Raw genomic sequence first — 20,803 nt, forward strand, 5'->3', positions numbered from 1 at the left:
CCTTCGCAATGTTTCGATCGCTTTCCGTTGTATTACATGGACTGACATTTCAATTGTTTTACACTTGATCAGAGGATAAATTAATTTGACATTTGGGCTGACAGGCAGTTTGCTCATTTTTTCAGAGGAGATGCATTTGTTCTCCTCCTTGTGAAGTGCAGAGATCAGAGCAATAAACCTTTTCCTTTATTCCTGACAACGGTCCCTCCGAAGCCAGATCAAACAGCTCGAATGCTATCTTGAAACGTCACTTCTCGGCGCAAAATCCACAACATACAGACTCTTATTAAACCGTAAATAAGTCAGTTCGAACCTTATTGGTAGAGTTGTTCTGACAGCGATAACCAGTGTTGGAAATGCCTCCGATATGTTGGGCTGGGGTATTGGCAAGTACGCGTTTCTATGCAACAATCACGTATCACATAATTTAGGCCCTCAAAACTTTACTTTAAAATAGTTTCACTCGGATAAAACAGCAGTTTTCCCAGAAACTTTACCGCTCTAAAATAACATCAAGGTACGCAGTGCTGCCCCTGACGAAGAGGAATTTATTTCTGGATTGGTCTGCTAGCGTAGAGTGTAACATTAGTCATGGCTAACTATAGCAACATGTTAGCAATTTGGATGACTTCCGGAGCACAGAACCTAACCAGGTGATGAAGTATGGAGGAGGGTCAGGGTGGTGGATTAAAGAATTGTTATTTATTCCTAGATATTTTACTGATGTTCTTTTTCAGTTCTGCCAAATGAGATAATAAAAGAAAGTTCTATGGTATTTATATTTTTCAGAGAGATAAACCTGAGTCAGGCTTTACCACAATGACAGCCATCATATCACATCCATACAGGGTCAGCAGCACGCAGCTGTATATATATATATATATATATATATATATATATATAAAAAATTTGAACACATTGGTATTGGATTGGTACTCGGTATCGGCCGATACGCACATTCAGGAATTGGAATCGGGAAGGAAAAAAGGGTATCTGTACTTCTTGATACCCTCGGACCTTATTATGCACAATTTTAAAGAACGATCAATTTTAAAATAAATATTAAGCATTAATTTAGGAAAATAATTCAATGAATAAAAAAATAGGGACAGTGGTACAAATACAGGAACACCGTTTTTGTCTTATGCGCAGGTTCCACTGTGGAGATCTAAGAGATGAACAGTCGAGCCAGTGCTGATGCAAGAGGATGCAGTACAAGAACAAAACAAACAAACAAAAATACATTCAGTCTCCAGTGGTGTCTGTGGACAGAGTGATCGAGAATGCCTCAGTGAAAGACGCGGTCGGACCCCTGCGGGGGACATTTCCACTCAGGCATCAAAGCGGAGCATGGAGATGCACACAGCCAATTGTTCCAACATCCACGGTTCAACAAGCTTCGACCCCTTTATGTTCTCTTACAAAACTAATGCCTGGTTTTGTTGCGTTTGTTCAAAGGACCACGACTGCGACTGCGGCTGCGACTGCGGCCCCCAAAGATTGAGTTCCAGGATGAACTGCGGCTGTAGCTCCTGTAGGAGGAGTAACTGTGGCTCCGGCTCCGGCTCCGGCTCCGACTGATGCTGTGTATCGGGCTGCGACTGCGGCTGCGGGTGAAGAGGCTGCTCCAGGACGACACGCTGGTGGACCGACTGCTGGAAGGGCTTGGTCGGAAGTACGGGATGGGTCGCTTCCTGGCACTGTGGAGAGACAAAAGAGGTAAGTGGTGTAAAAGTGACAGGCAGAGATTTTAAGCTGTAATGTTCACATTTTACTCATTGATCATAGTTTTCGTATGAACAACGTGTCAAATGATTGACTCTCAACCTCAGCTTTACAGAGCAGTTTATTGTTTTCATTTTACAGCGGCAATTTCACAATTTTGGTTTATTTTCAGCGTCGACAGATAAAAGTAGCGAGACGCTGGTGAACGTATTTGAGCATTTAACAGCTAAAGAGAGAGATTTACATAAAAAGGAACTTACATTCGCTCCAAATTAATGCTAATGCTACTCATTGACTACTAGGAAAATAGTCAAAAGTTTGCTAACAAGTTCCAGTATCAATATCATATCATATCTTCTTATGCTCCATTACAAAGTTGTTACAGCTAAAGCTAAAGTAACTAAAACATTAGCATCATTCTTTAAGCTCTGATTTGTTCTTCACCTACTTTTTAGCTGTTAAATGCTCCTCCATGTTGCCCAACTAGTCACTTACTTTGTCTCTCTGCTGTATATATATATAAAACTTAAATAAAACTAAAATCAGGAAAAGGTCTCACTGAAATTAAAAATCTCTTTTACGGGCATGTTCTGTTGGTAAAACCAAAACAGTGATGCAGACTGATGCTGGAACGCTGTGCAGAGCTGAGGAGAACTGCAGGAGTCTTGGCCTCGAGAACCGCTCATCTCAATAATTTCACACTTAACACTGTGCTTCCTTGGGTCCTGAGCAATACCATGACATAATTGCGTCCCCTAGCAGAGTATATGCATCATTTGCTAACTGCTAACTGTTCGGGAACAGGCTATTACGAGGAACAAAAGCACTGATTCAGAAAGTTACATCACTGTCTCTCCTTCTTTATATTTTCTTGAATGTACTGTGGCGAGCTCTACCCAGCCGGCCGTTTGGTGATGTAAAAGTTAATAAGAGTCCCATCTCTGCACTTCCTTTGATCATCAGCAATACACCCGCCAAGTGTGAAGTCGATCGGATGGACGGAGACAGACAGAGACTTCTTTCATTTTAGTTAGATGAGCAACCACTTTCAAAAATATTGCACAGTGCCACTTGAAAACAATATAGATTGGTGGACCAATAACTACTCAAAATCTGTTGTTTGTAATCTCCCAGGTATGTTCTTTTGTGCATATATCTGGGTGTTTATCATTTTCTGCTGTCAAAGCGCAGCATGAAATGAAATGAAATGAAAGAAAAGTAAAGCCGACTGTGAGGCAGACTAGATCTGTTAAAAAGTGAAACCACACTTTGTCAGATTGCCCGTGTTCCACCATCTGTTTCTTCAGCACCTGCGGTGGCTTTAGAGCTGACGGTTATCTCATCCTCTGGCTAAATGCCATTTCAAGGTACACAGCTCATCTACACGCTGAGAAAGATTTTAGGTTGGGACGCTGAGGGGCGGAGGGTGGGACCAGCAGTACATATTTGCAGTCTTTAGGCATAACAAAGTATATTGTAGTTGTAAATAACTGTGATTTGTAAATAACCCAGGTGGGAAAACCTTACCTTGTGATTCGCCGTGCTTCCAGATGGCTTGGTGAGTCTCTCCTCCTTTTCTTCATTGGAGAGTAGGATTTGCGTCTTTGTCTCTTCCCACTAACCTTATGTGCATGCTTCACATCTGTCTCTCTGGAGCTATGGGTTCTCTTTCTGTCTCGCAGTCTGGGAAGCAGACAAAACAATGTGAAAAAAGTGAATATGTTTTTGTACAACGATAACTGAGCAGTCATTAGCAGCTTAAATATTACAGTATAATATATAGTATAGTATAGTATAGTATAGTATAGTATAGTATAGTATAGTATATAATAGTACACCTGTCAGCACTGTGTCTGGAGTAGCTTCCTCTGGAGCTCAGGCTGGCCACGCTGCCTCGCCGCCTCAGATCAGATGAATAACTCTGTGAGCGTGAGTACGAGCTGGCAAAAAGAAAAATAACAATTATCCCCTGAAATTGAGCAAAGCAGCAGCAGTGGTTATGATTCCTCCAAATTCCTTGAAAGTGAAAACCGATGAAAACTGGAAATTAATCTTATAATCTTTCGCATTCTGATTTATGTGCAAATTGAAATACGTGAGTGGAAATGTTCTTCTTGTAACTTGAGCATTGGTGGATGTTCGTGATGAACACCATAGGAGTAGTTCACGCACCTGCAGGATGACACCGACCGGCTTCGAGAGTAGCGGCCGGAATATCTGGAGCTCCCCGAGGATCTGCTCCTGCTGCTGGATGACCTGGTTTTCGGACGCCTTCGAGACGACTCTTTCATCCTCTGTGAACAGCTGGACGTCTTTGGAGATCTCACAACCTCTACCCGACACCCCAAGGTTATCTGCTCTCTGCAAAGGAAACACGTTTCACTGCTTTGAGTGATAAAGCCCACACTTTACCCTGGGTTGTTCTTAAGAAACGCTCTACCTTATTCTCACTCATAAGATGAATATTTCAAAAGAACGTGGAAACAGAAGATAAACGGCTTGCAATTTTCCTGGGAAGCTTTCATTCAGATGATTTTTTTTTTTCTGAACAAAACATTACCTCTTGACGTTTCCACTGAAAAGGGTTGCAGACAAGCTGTCCTCCCCGTAAGGTTTGCACAGGGAAGCGTAGCTGGTCACAGAGTTTCCTGAATCAGAGGCATTGTCTCTGTCAGTGAACTTGAGCTTCTCTGGGGAGGCCAGGCGTTTACAGTGGTTCTTCTTGTTGTCAGTGACACTCGCCTGAGAAACACAGATTTTGCTTGACGGCGGTGACGATGTGTCATTCCCAGAATCGTAATCGTGCGGACCTCCGGTCTGGCTCGATAAATGCTGAGACCCTTTTCCGTGCAAAAGCTCGCTTCCAGGTTTTGGCGACAAAATCTGCAAACAGACAAACAGGCTGCAGCTTTAAAACCAAACGTGTTATGATAAATGGATCCTGCTATCTGCTTTGATGCACTGTGAATACTCTAGAACAAAGGCACATATTCCCTTGAAAACACAGAGAAGTGATTTCTTTTTCTTTTTTCTTTCTCGAGACAGAAAAGATAAAGACATCATGCAAATTTTGAAGCATGCGATTAACCCCAAAAGAAAAGTCTGAAACTCAACTAAAGGCAAGGAAATCAACAAGAAACTAATTGCGATAAAGTCTGAACTAAAACAATTATATGAAAAGGAAGAACAAAAGAGCAGGGAAGAAATAAAAACTATGTGTGGAAAGATCTACCGGCTCTAACTCGAGTGAAGAGAAAAAGAGTAAACAATAGCCCCATTGAAAAGCCTCATTTAAAGAACATTGAACAAACATCACAAAATGGGTTTTATGTAGAAATGAAAAGGATTGCAGACAAAGAGAGATCCCATCAGTCTAACTAAGAAAGCCCTCAGAATGGGACAGATGACTGTGCTCTTTCTCCTGTAAGAAGTAAATAATTAGCCTGCACCGACCTACAAGTAAATCCCTAAATCTGCGGATAGCATCGACTTACCAATCAAGATTTCCTCCTTAAGTAGGTAAGGTGTAAGAAAAAGGGAAGAGCGGGCAACATAAGTGCATCATTAGAGTCGTAAATTGCAAGAAAAAGACAATAACCCTCTCTTCAAACCCAGAGCCAGTTAGAATTACATTGGCATGTTCCTTTTTCTTTCCTTGATGGTACATTGTTTTTGTTTTTCGGGGACAAAAAAGTCCCAGAATACTTGAATAAAGTGTGCTTGTATGCGAGTACAACTACTGCACACTGAAACTTTAAATGCAGACGTCCACAGGCGAGACAGATACTGACTCTCCAAGGATCATAGTTACTACTATTATACTAAAGAGTCATGATCTCTCTTTACTTATTTATCGATTACGAGATACTCAGAGGTTTATCCAGTCTGTCCTCCCGAGGGTTTTCACATTATCTAGACTAAAGTCAACACAACAGACCAGCCCTGAGGGAAATTTAAACACATCTTCTACCATCCTCTTTAGCACTCGCATCGTACTCAGGAGTAAAAGATTTCACTTACAGAAAGACACATTTGAATCAGAGACATTCTTCACTGTCACTTAGAGATATTTTGACAAGGTTGCCTTCAAAATAAACATTTCAAATGGATCTTTTGAGCTTTCCTTTTTCTTCTGTTGCCACTATGCGTCTACCACAAAAGAAATGCATCACTTATACTCACAGGAAAGGCTGACATACTTTAAAATCAACCACATTCATGTTGATTATTTATATTTTTTGAGTTTTTTTTCTGTCCGGTCATACCTACCTTTTCCCTTTACGGATTGCTTCTTGGGAAATATTAAGCAAAGATCATTCTGCAATACTTTTAAAATGAGGTGCTTTTATTCACCCGCAAATAAATGCAAACGCCACCGATTAACAGGGTAATGTGAATCTACCGCTCAGCATCCAACTGTAAAGTCCTCTTGGAAAGACTTTGAGATATTGAATGCAAGGCTTGATTCAATATATGGATTCATGTATTGAATTTCAATTAAAAAACCCTGTGGTGTGTAATTAAAAACATTTGTCTCTGCAATTAGCATAATTTAATGATTGCTGGAGAGAAACTCAATATATTTCATGCCCCAATAAGCATGAGACAATGGGTCTAAGGGCATTAAACATTTAGTGAGGCCCTTTGGGAGAACATCACTTTAGAAAAAGAAAGAGTTTTAAATTTCCAAGTGTGTCGTCTAGAAGCTGTCATTTACAGTTGAAAGGTGTTTGCTTTCTGCTAGTTTCCTTTCAGCTGCAGGTCAGATCTGCAATCCGAATGACCGAAACTGCCTGCTGGAAGTCAAATACTATATAACAGATGCAATGACCAGAAGGGACTGAGAAGGGCCGAAGTGAAAAGGAAAGTGTTTAGACGTCACACACATACAATATTTAGAAAAAACACTCTCATAACAGCAGGAGGGTTTCATTAGTTCAGTACAACTGTGTAAATACAATTCTGTGGGAAAAGTTGAAAAGAAGAAAATAACAATTCCAAGCTTTATAATCCTTCCAAGCGATCATTCTTTATCGTAATCTCCTGCTTCACACCAGTCCCACCCAGATTATTACACATCAGTGAATGGTTTTGGTCCAGAATACATGAATGACATGTAAGTAGAGTATAAGCCCAGTGGACATCTACAGACTCAGGGTCAGATAGTGGAGCACAGAGTTCAAACTAGACTTGGTGAAGCAGCATTTAGCTGTTATGCTGCACACAACTGGAACAAACTACCAGCAGATCTGTTTTTTGTTTTTATGCTGTTTTAAAAAAAATGTTTTGTCTTTATGTCTTTATGTAAAGCACATTGAGTTGCCTTGGTATGAACACTAAACAAGTGCTTCCTTCCTGCTGCTTGCAGTAACAATGTTTTTTTTTTTTTCATTTTTGTTCATTATGAATAAAAAATGCTTCAGTTCCTGTGCAGCGACACACTTTGGCTCCAGCGTCTGACACAGATCTAACCACAGACAGGTCTTAAACTAGACTACAGGCCTTGTTACATCCTGCAGGAGTCGACTACAAATCTACAGTAAAATATTACACATAACACAACACTTAGTACTCGTTTAGATAGCACCTATTTTCTCTTTTATTGCATTTTAACTGGATGTTATGCTCATTCATTTGTGGTGTGTATCAGTTGTATTTGTCTGATTGTATTGTTTATGTGTATTGTGGTAAGTTTGTTAAAATAAATGATTAAAGTATCTGCACTGAACACAAACTTTTGAATAATAAATGTGCAGTGAGACAAAGCTCCTGAAAATAAAATGTGTTATTGTGTTTTCATTTTTATTTGACACTTTTTAACTCGACAGGAGGAAAATAAAGCTTTAAAACACTGTATTCACATCGAGAAGGTGTCATTTTCTGACAGCATCATTGTATGATTATGGGGAGGCTTCTATACAAAATACTTGATGGTGTTAGTTTTAAACAGAAAAACAAGAACTGACACAATTACTGCAAAATAAAGAATTCATAAAATGAGCTCAGTCAGCTCAGCCATGTGTTATTTCTGGATTTGGTTGTTGTTGATCCGTTAGAGGACAGCTAAATGGGTTTAGACATAGAAGAAGAACAATTCCAGGATGTGAAACTCAAATGAGCTAAAGAAGATTTTCTAAACCCAACTGCCTCACTTTAGACATTTCATTTAGAGTGACGATAAGCTGTTTGACATGGCTATAACTGAGGAATCAAACTGAACCAGTGGCAGCACCCTTAGAGTCCTAAAGTGTACTTACGGTGGCAGTTGAGAGGATGGAGCGATATTTTGGAGCCGTTTTACACACTGATTTGGTTGCAGGTCTCCACTTCATGTCCGTGTGGTCAAGCACTCCATTGGTTTCCTCCACTACAGCTGCCAGGTCTCCTAATGCCTGATGTACCACAGATTTCTGCAGGTGGTGTCTGTGGGGGAAAATGCTTGTTTGAAAAAAATGTTTTCATGACTGGCAATCTTGAAAAATGAACTGTAACCGATTATGTAATCATAGAAAATGATTAATTCTATGATTATGGTACATATCACATATATACCACCATCAGTCGGAGATAGTTTGGCCATCGCCCCGGACACAAACACACAACACACTTGAGCTTTTATGATGTAAATTTCATCACTTTTGATGATCATTTTGAACTATTCATTTAAGAACAATTAAGAGTAATTTTGCTTCCAAATCTTTGTATTTAATCTGTTCATCTGTAGTGTAGGGTTATTTATCTCATTTCATTTAAATCTATTTCACAACCTCACAGAGGTTTCACAGAGGGGTTGATTTCCAGCTGGATGGTTTACCGCTCAGTATATCTTGATTTTAGATTGTAATTCCTTAAAATCCCAATGAAACTCCCAGCAAAGATGAGTCACTGATAAAGAGCTCCAGACAGATTCAAACACAGTTATTTAAAAATATTTGTTTGAAAATTGGACATCAGTTTAACTTCAAACTGAAGTGAATCTTACTTATTCACGTCTTCGTTTCACTAATTGAGCTGTTGCTAAGGATGCCGTTCTGACTCTAAACCTCTAAATGCAGTGGTGATTAATGATTATCTAATGGTTAATTATCACCAGTGGAAGTGTCCAGTTAGTCCACAAGCTTCTGGAGATCATGATGCCTGTCAACCCTGTTCAGTATAATCCATAAAACCTGTGAAAAAAAGCATCCTTCATCTTTCAAGATTTTGCAATCTGTCATTATAATTGAGAGCATCGATCTGTGGAGTGAATATGGAGCCACTTCCTGTGAAGCTGTGATAAGGGCTGGTCGTGCCTGGGATCAGGAAGTCACCTCTGCTTTATCAGTCATCGCTGTGGTGTGACCAGCAACTCGGCAGACACCTCGAGCTGATAAGATAAATGGAGGGAGTACGCGGAGGTGAGGAGGGGGAGGATGGGTTCCTACCTGTCCTCTGTGGAAGATTGGTAAGAAGAACTGTCCGACTCTGACCTCCGATAGCGCCGCCTACGCCGCGAGTGAGTCCGTGAACTGGAGGAGGTGATGAGGAGAGAAGACACAAGTGGATGAGGAGCTGAGAGCACGATGATCAATCAATAAACAATGTACTTGACAACATTTTTAGTCATCTGTTAATCGTTTGTTATTGAAGTAGAAATTCCAGTTTCTCATTTGTGAAGATTTGCTTCTATCTGTTCTCTCCCAGTGTAAATTACATGTGTAGTTTAGTTTAGTTTAGTTTAGTTTAGTCGTCCACATACTCTTTTCGTTTTGTGTAAAGTGTAGGCATTATAAACTGCAGCTAGCTGTGCAGGGAACACTGAAATAACACGACTAGAAAGTTCAAGGGCAGTTCAGGAGGTGGAGCGGGTCGTCCAGTTGGAAGATCAGCGGTTCCTCGGCATTGAAATGTCCTTGGGCAAGATACTGAAGGTCCTGAAGGCTGTGCCATCCGTGTGTGAATGAGAATAACATTCAATCCTGATGAACCTGCCGGTGAGCAGGTGGCCCCTGGCAGGGCTCTGCCATCAGTGTATGAATGTGCGTGTGAATGGGTGAATGTGGCATGTAGCCTAAAACGCTTTGAGTGGGCCGAAAAGTAGGACACTATATAAATGCAAGTCCATTTCAACAGTGCAAGAAAAGTGCAGTGAAAAGCTCGGACAGGTTGTGAACAAGCCAACAGTCAAAAAAGATGATCTCAACCTCTTTATTAAAGGTAAAACGAAAGGCAACCGATCCAAAATGTCTGTAAAAAAAACCTTCAGTGCACATGAAAATTGTTTGTTTGTACGGTACGTCAAAGCTGAACCAAACTTAAAAACGCACGATTTTACATCTGAAAATCTTCTGCGGCCAATTCAAACTTTTGTCACAACTCTGATGAACCCGAGACTAAGATTTTGAAGAAGTTTGGATGAGACTGGATCAGCTGTACAGATTGTTGCAACAGGAAAATAAGATGTACAACAGCTGTAATAAACTAGAATTTTCCTTAAATCAATTAATCTATGACTCCGGAGAGTAGATATATAACTACTATTCTATGAATAAATGAATCAACAATTAAAATGATCCCTAGTTGCAGCCCTGTAGAGCACATACTGTATGTAAATTTGTTGCATTGCCAAATGTGTGGATCTGGCTTTCTGTGATGTACATGAACAGTGTTTGAAAACTAGGAGAGCACATCAGAGAGGGAGAGAGTATAAAGGAACAGCGAAGGCAAGAAGAGGAGAGAGTTGAAGTGAGCTGGAGAGCTGTGATTTCTGTTGAAGTAAGCAGCAACTGCTCTCTGCTTACAAACAACGGCCCGCTCATCCAGAGTCGAATTATAAAATGTTCACAGCATGAAATTGGTTTCTCTTACCCCCTATCACCCTGTTTTGTCCCTCTCTTTGTGGCTTAAGCTTTTCAATCGTTTTTTCCTCTTTCACAAGGTTTTTTTTTAAACACTTTGCACAGAAAAATAAAAGCCTGCACGTTTCTGTATTCACCCGTTTTGCCTTTACATGAGAGCTCTTTGGAGGATGCTCTCTCTTCTTTCCTCAGCAATGGATGTTGTGAAAAAGGGTGGATGGGCTTACCATAGGGGAGGAGGAGGAGGAGGAGGAGGAGGAGGAGGAGGAAGTGAAAGGTGGGTCAAAAAAGTTGTGTAGGATTTGGAGAGTACACGATTCTGATGCAGCAATCAGAGACTGACCTTTTCTTGTGCTTGCGCTCATCCTTCCTCTTATGTTTTAAACTTGAAGAGCTGGTGGGATGAAAGAAAACAGAACCATGAGCGAGGCGTATTAAGACAAAGCCTGCGCTTATAGCCTGCTTTCTTACTGACACATACAGGGAATTAAGGGCTTTTAAGTTCAAGCCATCCACCAATCTTCAGAAAGCAGACGTTAAATGAAAGGTATACAGTTTCCTTTTTAGTTAAACATTTTAACCATTAGAAATTACAGACGAAAACATGACAAGACTTGCTAAAATGCTGCACAAAATCTTGCGAAAAATCTGCACGTACCTGTGTTTTGACTTTTTGGAGGTATACCTGGAATAAGGTAAACAAAAAAAGAAGATTTCAGTCACTTAAAAATAAATGTCATACCATTTTCAAAATATTGTCATAGTAAGCAAGAAATACCTATGCCGCTTGCTTTTCTTGGAGCTCTTCTTCTTCTTCTTTTTCTTCTTCCTCAGTGGCGACAGGCTGTAGGAAGGAGACCTAAAGCCGGAGGAAAAATAAACATGAACTGTTGAGAGTACGCAAGCATCCTCCTGCACTCCTCTCAGTTTATTTATTTCAGGAAACACCTCACTGCAGAGTCATCTCATTTTGGGGGAACTGACCTTTTTCTTTTCCTCTTCCGTTGAGACTTTCTCTTCTTCTTCTTCCCTTTGAGCCGAGGGGAGAGTTCCTCATCAAAGGAGGGGCTGCAAGCGGAGACAGAGCAGAGGGGACGCTTCTGTATACATTACAGTTGCAGGATATGAAATGCGATAAGGAAAGCAAGACTTACAGCTTCTGAATCCCAATATCTGGACTTTTGGAAATTGAGTGTGAGTGTTAATGTATATTCTCACTTACTTCTAGTATCATCTAGACATGCAGCTAGATCTAGTCGTATTAGTCTTTTGGAGATTTCTGCTTCCACTTTAATAAAATGGAGGTGAATGTAATTTCCATCCAGCCCAGTATTCCTTTGAAGTGTGTCCATTCGCACTGGTCTGCACTCACAATGTACATCTAATGCAAACAATCAGTACCGACGCCGGAAGTGATGTGCCCTTTTCTAAGTGAGGTGGAGAGTAAGGGTGCAGCTCGTCTGACTTTCATGCAGCAGAGTTCTAATCCCAGTGCAAAACTGCAATTCACATTTGTCTTTTCATTAACGTTAAACACAATCTTTTCATGACGTTAACCATGTGTTGTCACCATGCACACATTTTTTAGACAATTTTAAATTTACATAATTACATTAATTTACTTAATTACATTCAATTCTGTCATGCTTGTCTGGTAAAAAGGTTGAGTTTCTTCGGTGGTGCTCAAAGAATCGAGAAATGACAATGCTGTGAGCACCATAAACTAAATTCAATTCACTTATTCACACCGTATAGTAATATAGTATTGTCAATCATATACCTGGGCAAATAAAACCCAAACTACTGTATCTCTAAGGCTAGACACCACTAAAAGTCAGTATTTCATAATTTGCGGGCACGGCTCCTTTAACATGAAATACGAATTAGATTCATCCTTACTGTCATTGCACTGAGCGTAAAAACTAAGACAATGTAATGCAGTTTAGCATATAAGAGGTACAAAAAGCAATACATCTAATAAACAGTATAGAATAAATGTAAGGTGGAATTTAAAATAAGGGTTAGTAGGGCTTGGTGATGTGGAGAAAATCAAACATCACAATTTGTTTACCAAATACCTCAAAATCTATATTGCAACTATTTGTAGGATTGACTATTGGCACTTTCCCGTGCAGCCTTTAAAACCAGGAAAAAACAAACTTTGTGTCATATTACAATGTCTAAAATCGAATAAAATATCTAATCTCATATAACAATATCGATAAAAGGTCAATATATTGCCCAGCCATGAAGGCGCTACGATACAATATAAACAGTATGAAATGTAGACACTTAGAAAATAAGTTTGTCTGAAGAGGGATTCAAACCCTCGCCTCCAGAGGAAATTGCAACCTGAACAGCACCATCCTGATTTTGTAGTTGGGCCTGTTGTTGCAAAATCAATTACAATCAGAGACAAATAGAGATGCACACACTGATGGACTTTAATCAAATCTCGAGAGCTGTACATTACACTCTGGTTTTCACAGTCTTCAACAAACAAACTCCAAATATGTATCGATGTCACATGCTCTTATCTCAGTTTCTAATTATTCAAGCCAAAATATTGACCTGGCAGGTCCCAGACACTGTTCACGCCACGCCACGGTGACCTTTGGGAAGTTATCTGAACATCTGACACCCCCCTCATTTCCTGTAAGTTGTTTTGTTCAAGGTTCTTTGGCAACTGATATTTCTGCTAGTAATTCTGGGAAAGTGGGAACATTTTTTTGTCTTTTCACTCTTACAATGATCATATCTGAGTGTATAGGCCCGACCCATATTGGATTTTTGTAGGCCGATACCGGTTTTAGAGGGGAACAATTCAATGATGGGTTGATATAGTACATTTTTGCACAGATATGACTCAGAAAGACAAATAACTTAATTAAAGAATATTTAACATTATTATACACTATACAAATTCTAGAAATAATGAAATAATAGCTAAATAAACATCATGTTGAGTATCAGTCAAGTGTTGACCATTTAAATAAAGAATAAATAAAAATAATAGCTTAACACCAAGCACTGTTTTGTGCATTATATGTTGTGTAAAAATGTGTTCATATCAGCACATATCAGAAAACATATGCGCCACCACCGATTGATACTGTGATAGGCCAATATCGGCCAATAATACCTGGCTCTACTTTAGAGTAATGTTCAGTTTTAAATCACTAACTTATGAGTGACCATTCAAAGCGGTGACAAACAACAACATTTATACATGAGAGAACGGCCATTCTCTGCCAGCGGCACCAATGCGAGGAACAGACACGAACGGGTCACAGAACTTTATTTTTAAGTTTCCCAGCTCGGTCAGCTGTTTTCATAAAACACTTCATACCCGGAAGAAAACAGCAGCTCTGAGGAAGGCTGGAGTATAGCCGAAACTGTCAGCTAAGAAAAGGTAAGAAGACATCCTTACCATACAACTAACTCGTCTGACAAGAAGAAACTTTAACTTTCAAAATGAATACATGATTGTACTGGGAGAAGTTCTTTGCCTACTTTCATTATGTGATATCACAGCACAAGTGTTGCTTTTCTCTGTGCATTTCATGCCAACTGTGAAACTCTGACTATAAAAGTTTGTTTTCTTTTACCCTTAATTCTTTGCCGTTAGATAACCCTAACAGGAGGGGTGGGGTAAAAATAATCCACATGACTCATCATCGCTGGCATCATATAACTGCACATAAATGCATCCTGAGTCCCCTCTCACAACACACACAAGCAAGATTATCTGTGAGCCAAAGATGATCCCATCACAACAGCATGATGAAATCCTATTGAGGCTGGTATAAAGTACAAAACAGAAACCATGCCAGTGAGTTTAACTGAAGTCGAGGCTGATGACAACATGGGCCTCACTCAGAGGGGGAGAAAGATCTGTGATAGATCCCATCCACTGCCAGGCCCCCTCACATAACTTCAGTAGTTATGTCAGTGAATGCTTCCTATTTAGCCTTGGAATAGGAGTTCTGCATTCTTATTGGACTCTGAGGCATGCAGGATTGTCTCTTATCCTGTTTTCCTTTCTTTCTGTTTATGAAACAAACAAACAAACAAACACAGTGTACAGCACAACACAAATGTTACATAATTCACTTTCCTTTCATAGTTTCTTTGTAACAAGGTCTCAGATACGCTGTTATCACAGCAAATCTGTTCATCTTCTACATCTTTTCGTCAGTTTTTAATCAGGTACAGAGGCCCAGTTATATGGAACGGCTTTGCTCTGCGTCACTTTGCAGTCACTCCTCACTTCTGATCTTAAAAAAAACCATTTTGATTAATAGAGTACAGCACTATGTCCTTCATTCTATTTTTTTTCCTTGTTTTTTGTTTTGTTTTTTTATCTGTAGTATTTCTTGATGATTATTTTCCCCTCTCTTTTATATGTTTAAAAAATATTTATATTCATTTGTACATTGCTGGCAGGGTACAGCTGTCATTAATTTAATTGTTATGTGGGTTCCTCGGGTTTTTTTCACCCCAATTTTTTCTTATGTTATTGCATATTTTCTCTTCATGTTTTTTCAATACATATATGCGTAAAAAAAAACTATGAACTAAAAGCTTTCTCTTACAATGACCCTTAGACCCTCACTTGAACTGAACACACTTTTAATTTGTTATTTTGATACTCAACCTTCGTGTGAATCTTGTTAGACTAACTAGGTATGTTAAGCACGGTGTTTGAGAGGGGTTTTTAGTTTAAAAAACATGTACTCCGGCAGCTTATGCCAATTTTCCACTTTGCGACTTTAGCTCGATGACAACTTTTGGAGCTCTCGGACAAAAGCCCCAGATCAGAGTCAAATCGGGATTGGCTCGGTGGTCCCCATTCGGAGTTCAATCGTGATGTGTGAACTTTTCACAGAGCCTCGCAGACACATTCCAGATATCTAGCAGGCTAAATATCAGGAAGTGTTGGGAACTCCAAGAGCCAATGAGAGCACAAGACACCGGGTGCACACTGCTGCCCAAGGACCGGCGAAGCAGCGAAGCAAAGCTCAGCTCCTGGTCAAGCTACTGCTGCCAGCTGCATTGTCATGGCCTTTGGTGTTTGGCACCTGTGGGCGTCAGTTTCAAATGCACAGGGCTTTCAACTGTAAACCCATCTGCAGCAATATTAGATATCAGAACAAGTGCACCAGTTTGGAAACCAGGCACACACATGGGGGATTCCTCCTGGTGAAAGATCTGGTAGTTGATGACTCCTTGTTGCCGGTCAGTGCAAGTCGTGTGAAAACCAAAACACAAACTTCAGACACAAGACAGTAAGATGTGTAGTTTGGACAGTGCAGCAAACTGACAACTTTGAAAGGAATTTGGCATTAGTGTCACCATTTCATTCAGTTTGGGTACTTGCAGGAGAACCAAGAATGAACATCCCCTACAATGATCCCCACCTTAATGTATCAAGTTAATAAAGTCGATCATTCTTTGGTTCTGTCACAGTCATGAGTGAAGTCATGATCAGCCATGTAACATAGACGAAGGTTGCTTTACTGACCACTGTAGCTAACAATGACAAAAACCTTTAGTTTATTTAGTTCTCAAACGGACCTCACTGATGGAGCCACTTGTGTAAGCAGGACCTCTGTGCAGCATTTTCACGTGCACAGACACATGCTGATGCTGACCTGTTCTTCTCTTGAAGTATGAACTCATCATTACAAAGAAAAACTTGTCCGGTTCCATCTGTTGAACAGCTTGATTGCTGTCCAGCGGTCCACTTCATTTGCTCTCTGAAAATGACTGATGTGGAAAAAGGAGATGAGGGCCTTTGAAGCGCCACAGGCTTATTGAATGAGCCTTTCAAGTGAATTTCATGAGATGCAAGGACAGGTGGGAGTGAGCGAGCATGTAGGGTGAGTAAAGGAGAGATGTGCAATAAGATGCTCTTGACTGCAACTCACCTTACCTTTGATAATGAGGTTGAAAATAAGCTGTATAGGAAAAACTGGAAAGGGTGTCTGGCGGAGGTTAAACCAGAACTGATCGTTAGAGGGCAGTAAATAAGGAAGAGGAGCATAAAGACATGACGCGCTGCAGTTAATGCCCAAACACACCCATTTACTCATAAAGACAGAGAGATATATTATGGGTACATGCACACTGAACTGATGGGGTGAATTATGCATCTGTCTACTCAGTTCCAGCAGTCACAGGAGCCTTTATGGCGGCTAAAAGGCAGCTATCTTAGCGTTTATCACAACAATCAAAGTGACATGTCATCTGAAAAACGTCGAGTTCCTTTATTTACTGTTTCATTGTTACTGTGCACTCCAACCTGCTACAAAGCCAAGTCCCTCATTGTTTTATTTGATCCTCCATCAAGGGAGAAACAATTGAGCTTTGAATCTTCCCAGCCAATTTCCGCAAGTACCAGACAAAAACCTCATTGGGAAGAACGGCAAAAACATTTCTTTTGTCTGGCAGCTTTCTTTTGAAGAAATGGCTTCAGTGCTCAGTGCTGTTCTGGTTTCGGAGCTGTTTTTTTAATTCGGTCTAGCGCTGAAGCAATAAGTTGATTAATAGAACTACATTAAATGAATCTGTAACTGTTTAGGTCATTTTTCATGCAAAATCACCAAACATTCAAGGGCTGTCTTTCTCTTTCTTTTCTTTTTAAGTTTAATGACTTTTTGACTGTTGGTTGGTCACAATGGGCTTTAGGAACCTGTGTTTTTCACTATCTGTTTGATGTTTTGTTTTAATAAATCATGAATCATAACAAAGGCAGATTAACCAATACTGAAAATTCACTCAATGGCTCTGTTGATTTTATCCATAGATGTCTCCATATTGTTTTATAGAGTTAAAGTTAGAGTAATACCAGTATCGAGGTGGCTCTAATCCGATACCGTGTAATTTAGCCCTGAAAGAAATATACTTTGAAGTAGTTTATTTATGTTCTTTTTTGGTTATGACCAACTGTAAAACTAGATAATAAACGAAGGTTATATGCCATTTATTCTCTGTATGTATTTGTTCATTCAGAGGGTGTAACCTGAGCCAGGCATCAGATCATTTCAGTAACAGAATATTTCTATTGTTTTCATTAGGACTCTTGTACAGCTCAATGTACGAAGGCTCTCATTGGCTCAGTCGTTTCTCTACAAGAAGAAATAGTGATTTTAAAGAAGTGTTTAAAAAAAGAGACTTGTGAATCGCTAGGTACAATTTGAGATAGAGAGGTCGAACTCCTCGTTCACACCTATGAAAACATGAACCCACTTAACAATTAAATTCCACCAATCACTGTAAACCTGTCAAAGATTAACAGCCACAATCATTTTCAACCGTCCATAAAACTGCATACGATACAATGTCTTGACAAACTTTGCAGCTCATTGTGTTTTTGTTGCTGTTATAAAAAAAAAACCTTATCTGTGAAGCACACCTTCTCTGTAAATGTTCTCTTAAAGCATACTTCCATTGTGCCCTTCGATTTTTCTTTTAAAGCTACATCGATCTACTCCTGCAATGTGCCACCACATACTTGCAGACTCTCTTTGCGGTCAGCACAAAATTCTCCTCTGGGTACTGGTACCCTGCCAGTGGCAACGGTGGACAGCGAGGGTCAATCCAAGAATTGCAATACAATTACTTACAGTCATAGGTTGCATGCCACCAGGAAGTCAATCAACTTATTTGTTGTTCTAAGAGTTTGTCGGAAAGGAAGTATTTCAGCAACATGCCAATGGCCTATGACCAACTTCAGTTATGTTATCGGACAATGTAGATTTTGTCAGCCAATTTTTCGAGGGGGAAGTGTGAGGAAGCTTCAGCTTTATTTAAGGATATGCAGAAGTGACAATCAATGATGTTCTTTTGGATTCCCCCATGAAACAGAAGCACATAGTTTTTTTCTTCTCCACTGAAAAACATTTAACAATGGATTGAATTTATAAAGCGCCTTTCTCAGTACTCAAGGTGCTTCACAGAGTCCAGGTTCCATTCATTCACACAGACATACATGGTGGTGGTAAACTACGATAGCAATCACAGCTGCCCTTGGGCAGACTGATGGAAGCGTGGCTTCTATCAGCCCTCGTCAAACATACAGCAGTCATACACATTCACACGAGGCAAGGTGGGTGAAGTGTCTTGCCCAAAGACTCAACGACCATGACACAAGTAGGGCAGGGCCGACTTTTCGGACATTGGCCGACTCGCTCTACCAACTGAGCCACCTATATCTTTAGCCAGATACTGGTACTTGAATAAGTAAATAATGTGTGGAAACTAAATCACGTGCTCAATGCAATCCCCCTGCAAGCTTCAGGCTAATGAAAGGCACAAGATAAACTGCTACTATAAAAGCAAGCTTTGAAATGTGACTATTTAAAAATGAATTTTCTCCTCATTAATAACAAAAATTGGTAAATCCTCTTGGAGATTATATTTTCATCGCACAGAATTAGACCATGGGCAGAAAACATTCAAATGTCTGCAAATAGCATCTGTATCATGTGCATTTTTAGGGTCATTCTTTGCCATTTATGTAAAAAGTCAAGGAAATGTACCTTTATGTTGCACAAACAGCAGGTTACGCTAACAGGTAAGTGTGATCAGAACTGATCCAGAGTGCACTTCTGTTTGATATATGCGACCACAGAGCTCTGGAGACTATGTGCCTGTCTCGCTATAATAAATGGCCCTGCTTGGTGTAGTAGGCAGTTTGGGAGCATTAGGAACTGAAATGCATTAGGGCTGATTAGACCGACCAAGCCCAAGTACCCTCTCCTGGTAATGAGAACGCTTTGTCACTCATTAACACCTCTACCATTCTGGCCTTGTAGAAAGAGAGCACAAGGCAAGCATTTGCATTTTTTTCTTGCCAGCAGAAACAGTTTCTTTTGATGAGGTGGAGAGAATGAAAGGGAGAATGAGAGAGCAGTCAATTGTCAGCTACACTGGGAATGGCAATTGTGTGAAACAATGGTGTATAAAAAAGGGATATAGGGGACATCTGATGAGAATGCTAGATGCTGAATGCAACCTATTTTCTGGAAGAGCATGTTGCCTTTTCCCGGCAGCAAACTTGCACGAATACCATAAATGTATACGTGTAACTGCATTTTAATGTAGATGTGCATGTGGTTATATAAAAAATACATCACTCAGCTGGAGTCAAGCAGTTGATGTGTTTAGTACATCCGTGATCAGGTGGATTTCTTATATTTCTAGTGGGGTTCTCAGGTAATTCAATATTTTCACTGATACAACAGAACTGAATGGAAGTGGTTCATTTTAATGGCTTTTTTTGGCTTGGTAGCTACTGCTTTCTAAAACACTGTAGTTAACATACCGCTTCTAGAAGTAAGCTGGTGTCAACGGCTTGTGGTTTCATGTTATAATTAACATGGGTTGCTTTGCTGCCGGCCAATTAGCAAGATAACAATCGAAAGAACCGATGTTTTTTCTCAACAGAGGAAGAATTTGTCAGGCAGCAACTGAGACAAAGACTTTGTGAAATAAATCCAGCCACTTTTTACTAACACAAACATAATATTTTTATGCATTTTATGGTTTTGCTTTGCTGATCCATTAATAATTGCTTTAAGCCGGCGATGCTTCTGTGTAGCTGCTGGAGCTCCATCCCGACTGGATGTATGGGCGCTGCTGGTCATTCAATTACTCTTTGATTATCAGATCCTCTCATACAAGATTACAATCTCTCCGACGAGGGTAACACTGTATTTAACAGACATTATCTTTGTGATTATTAGGAAAGATAAGTATTCAGAAAATTGGAGGACTCGCCGAGGTGGAGCCGAAGTCAATATCTTTAGAGTGAATGGTGAAACACTATATATCACACAAGGCAGTATAGAGTTGTAGGATACTGCAGGCTACCGAGGTGACTGAACACAAGATTGACCTGGCTGGCTCACTGTATTGATGTTCACTTCTCTTGTGTTGTGTTGTTTGGTTGCAGATACAACAATAATGTATTTGAGTTCACTGTGCAACTTGAAAAATGTCCATTTTCACATGTTTCATTGGTCAAAACAATAATCCAGTTACTGAGATGACCTGTAGTAATGTATGTATTAAACATTAGTATGTGTGTGTGTGTGTGTGTGTGTGTGTTTTCTTTGTCTTTCTTTCTTGAACTAATGATTACTGTTTTCTACCTCATGTTGCTGCTTTTAATGCTTTAATGTTTAATTTTCCCAACTCTGGATAGGACTTTGTGTTTTTTGCTTGAAAAGTGCTCA

The 20,803-nt window shown here is 39.9% G+C and overlaps 1 protein-coding gene across 1 annotated transcript in view; it reads right to left on the reverse strand.

The window, feature by feature from the left end:
• Positions 1–1,426: 1,426 nt before the first annotated feature.
• Positions 1,427–20,803, reverse strand: part of srrm4 (serine/arginine repetitive matrix 4) — a gene marked incomplete at both ends in the record, with an annotated part of 59,554 nt that continues 40,177 nt past the window's right edge. The window contains 11 exons of the mRNA XM_083912170.1: positions 1,427–1,700; positions 3,253–3,408; positions 3,564–3,665; positions 3,898–4,086; positions 4,286–4,608; positions 7,983–8,148; positions 9,150–9,233; positions 10,906–10,956; positions 11,221–11,247; positions 11,341–11,421; positions 11,547–11,630. Coding sequence (XP_083768296.1) covers positions 1,427–1,700; positions 3,253–3,408; positions 3,564–3,665; positions 3,898–4,086; positions 4,286–4,608; positions 7,983–8,148; positions 9,150–9,233; positions 10,906–10,956; positions 11,221–11,247; positions 11,341–11,421; positions 11,547–11,630 — 1,537 coding nt within the window. The remainder of the gene's footprint in view (positions 1,701–3,252; positions 3,409–3,563; positions 3,666–3,897; positions 4,087–4,285; positions 4,609–7,982; positions 8,149–9,149; positions 9,234–10,905; positions 10,957–11,220; positions 11,248–11,340; positions 11,422–11,546; positions 11,631–20,803) is intronic.

The sequence above is a fragment of the Echiichthys vipera genome (genome assembly GCF_963691815.1).
Source record: "Echiichthys vipera genome assembly, chromosome: 4".
In the NCBI taxonomy this organism is placed as follows: Eukaryota; Metazoa; Chordata; class Actinopteri; order Perciformes; family Trachinidae; genus Echiichthys; species Echiichthys vipera.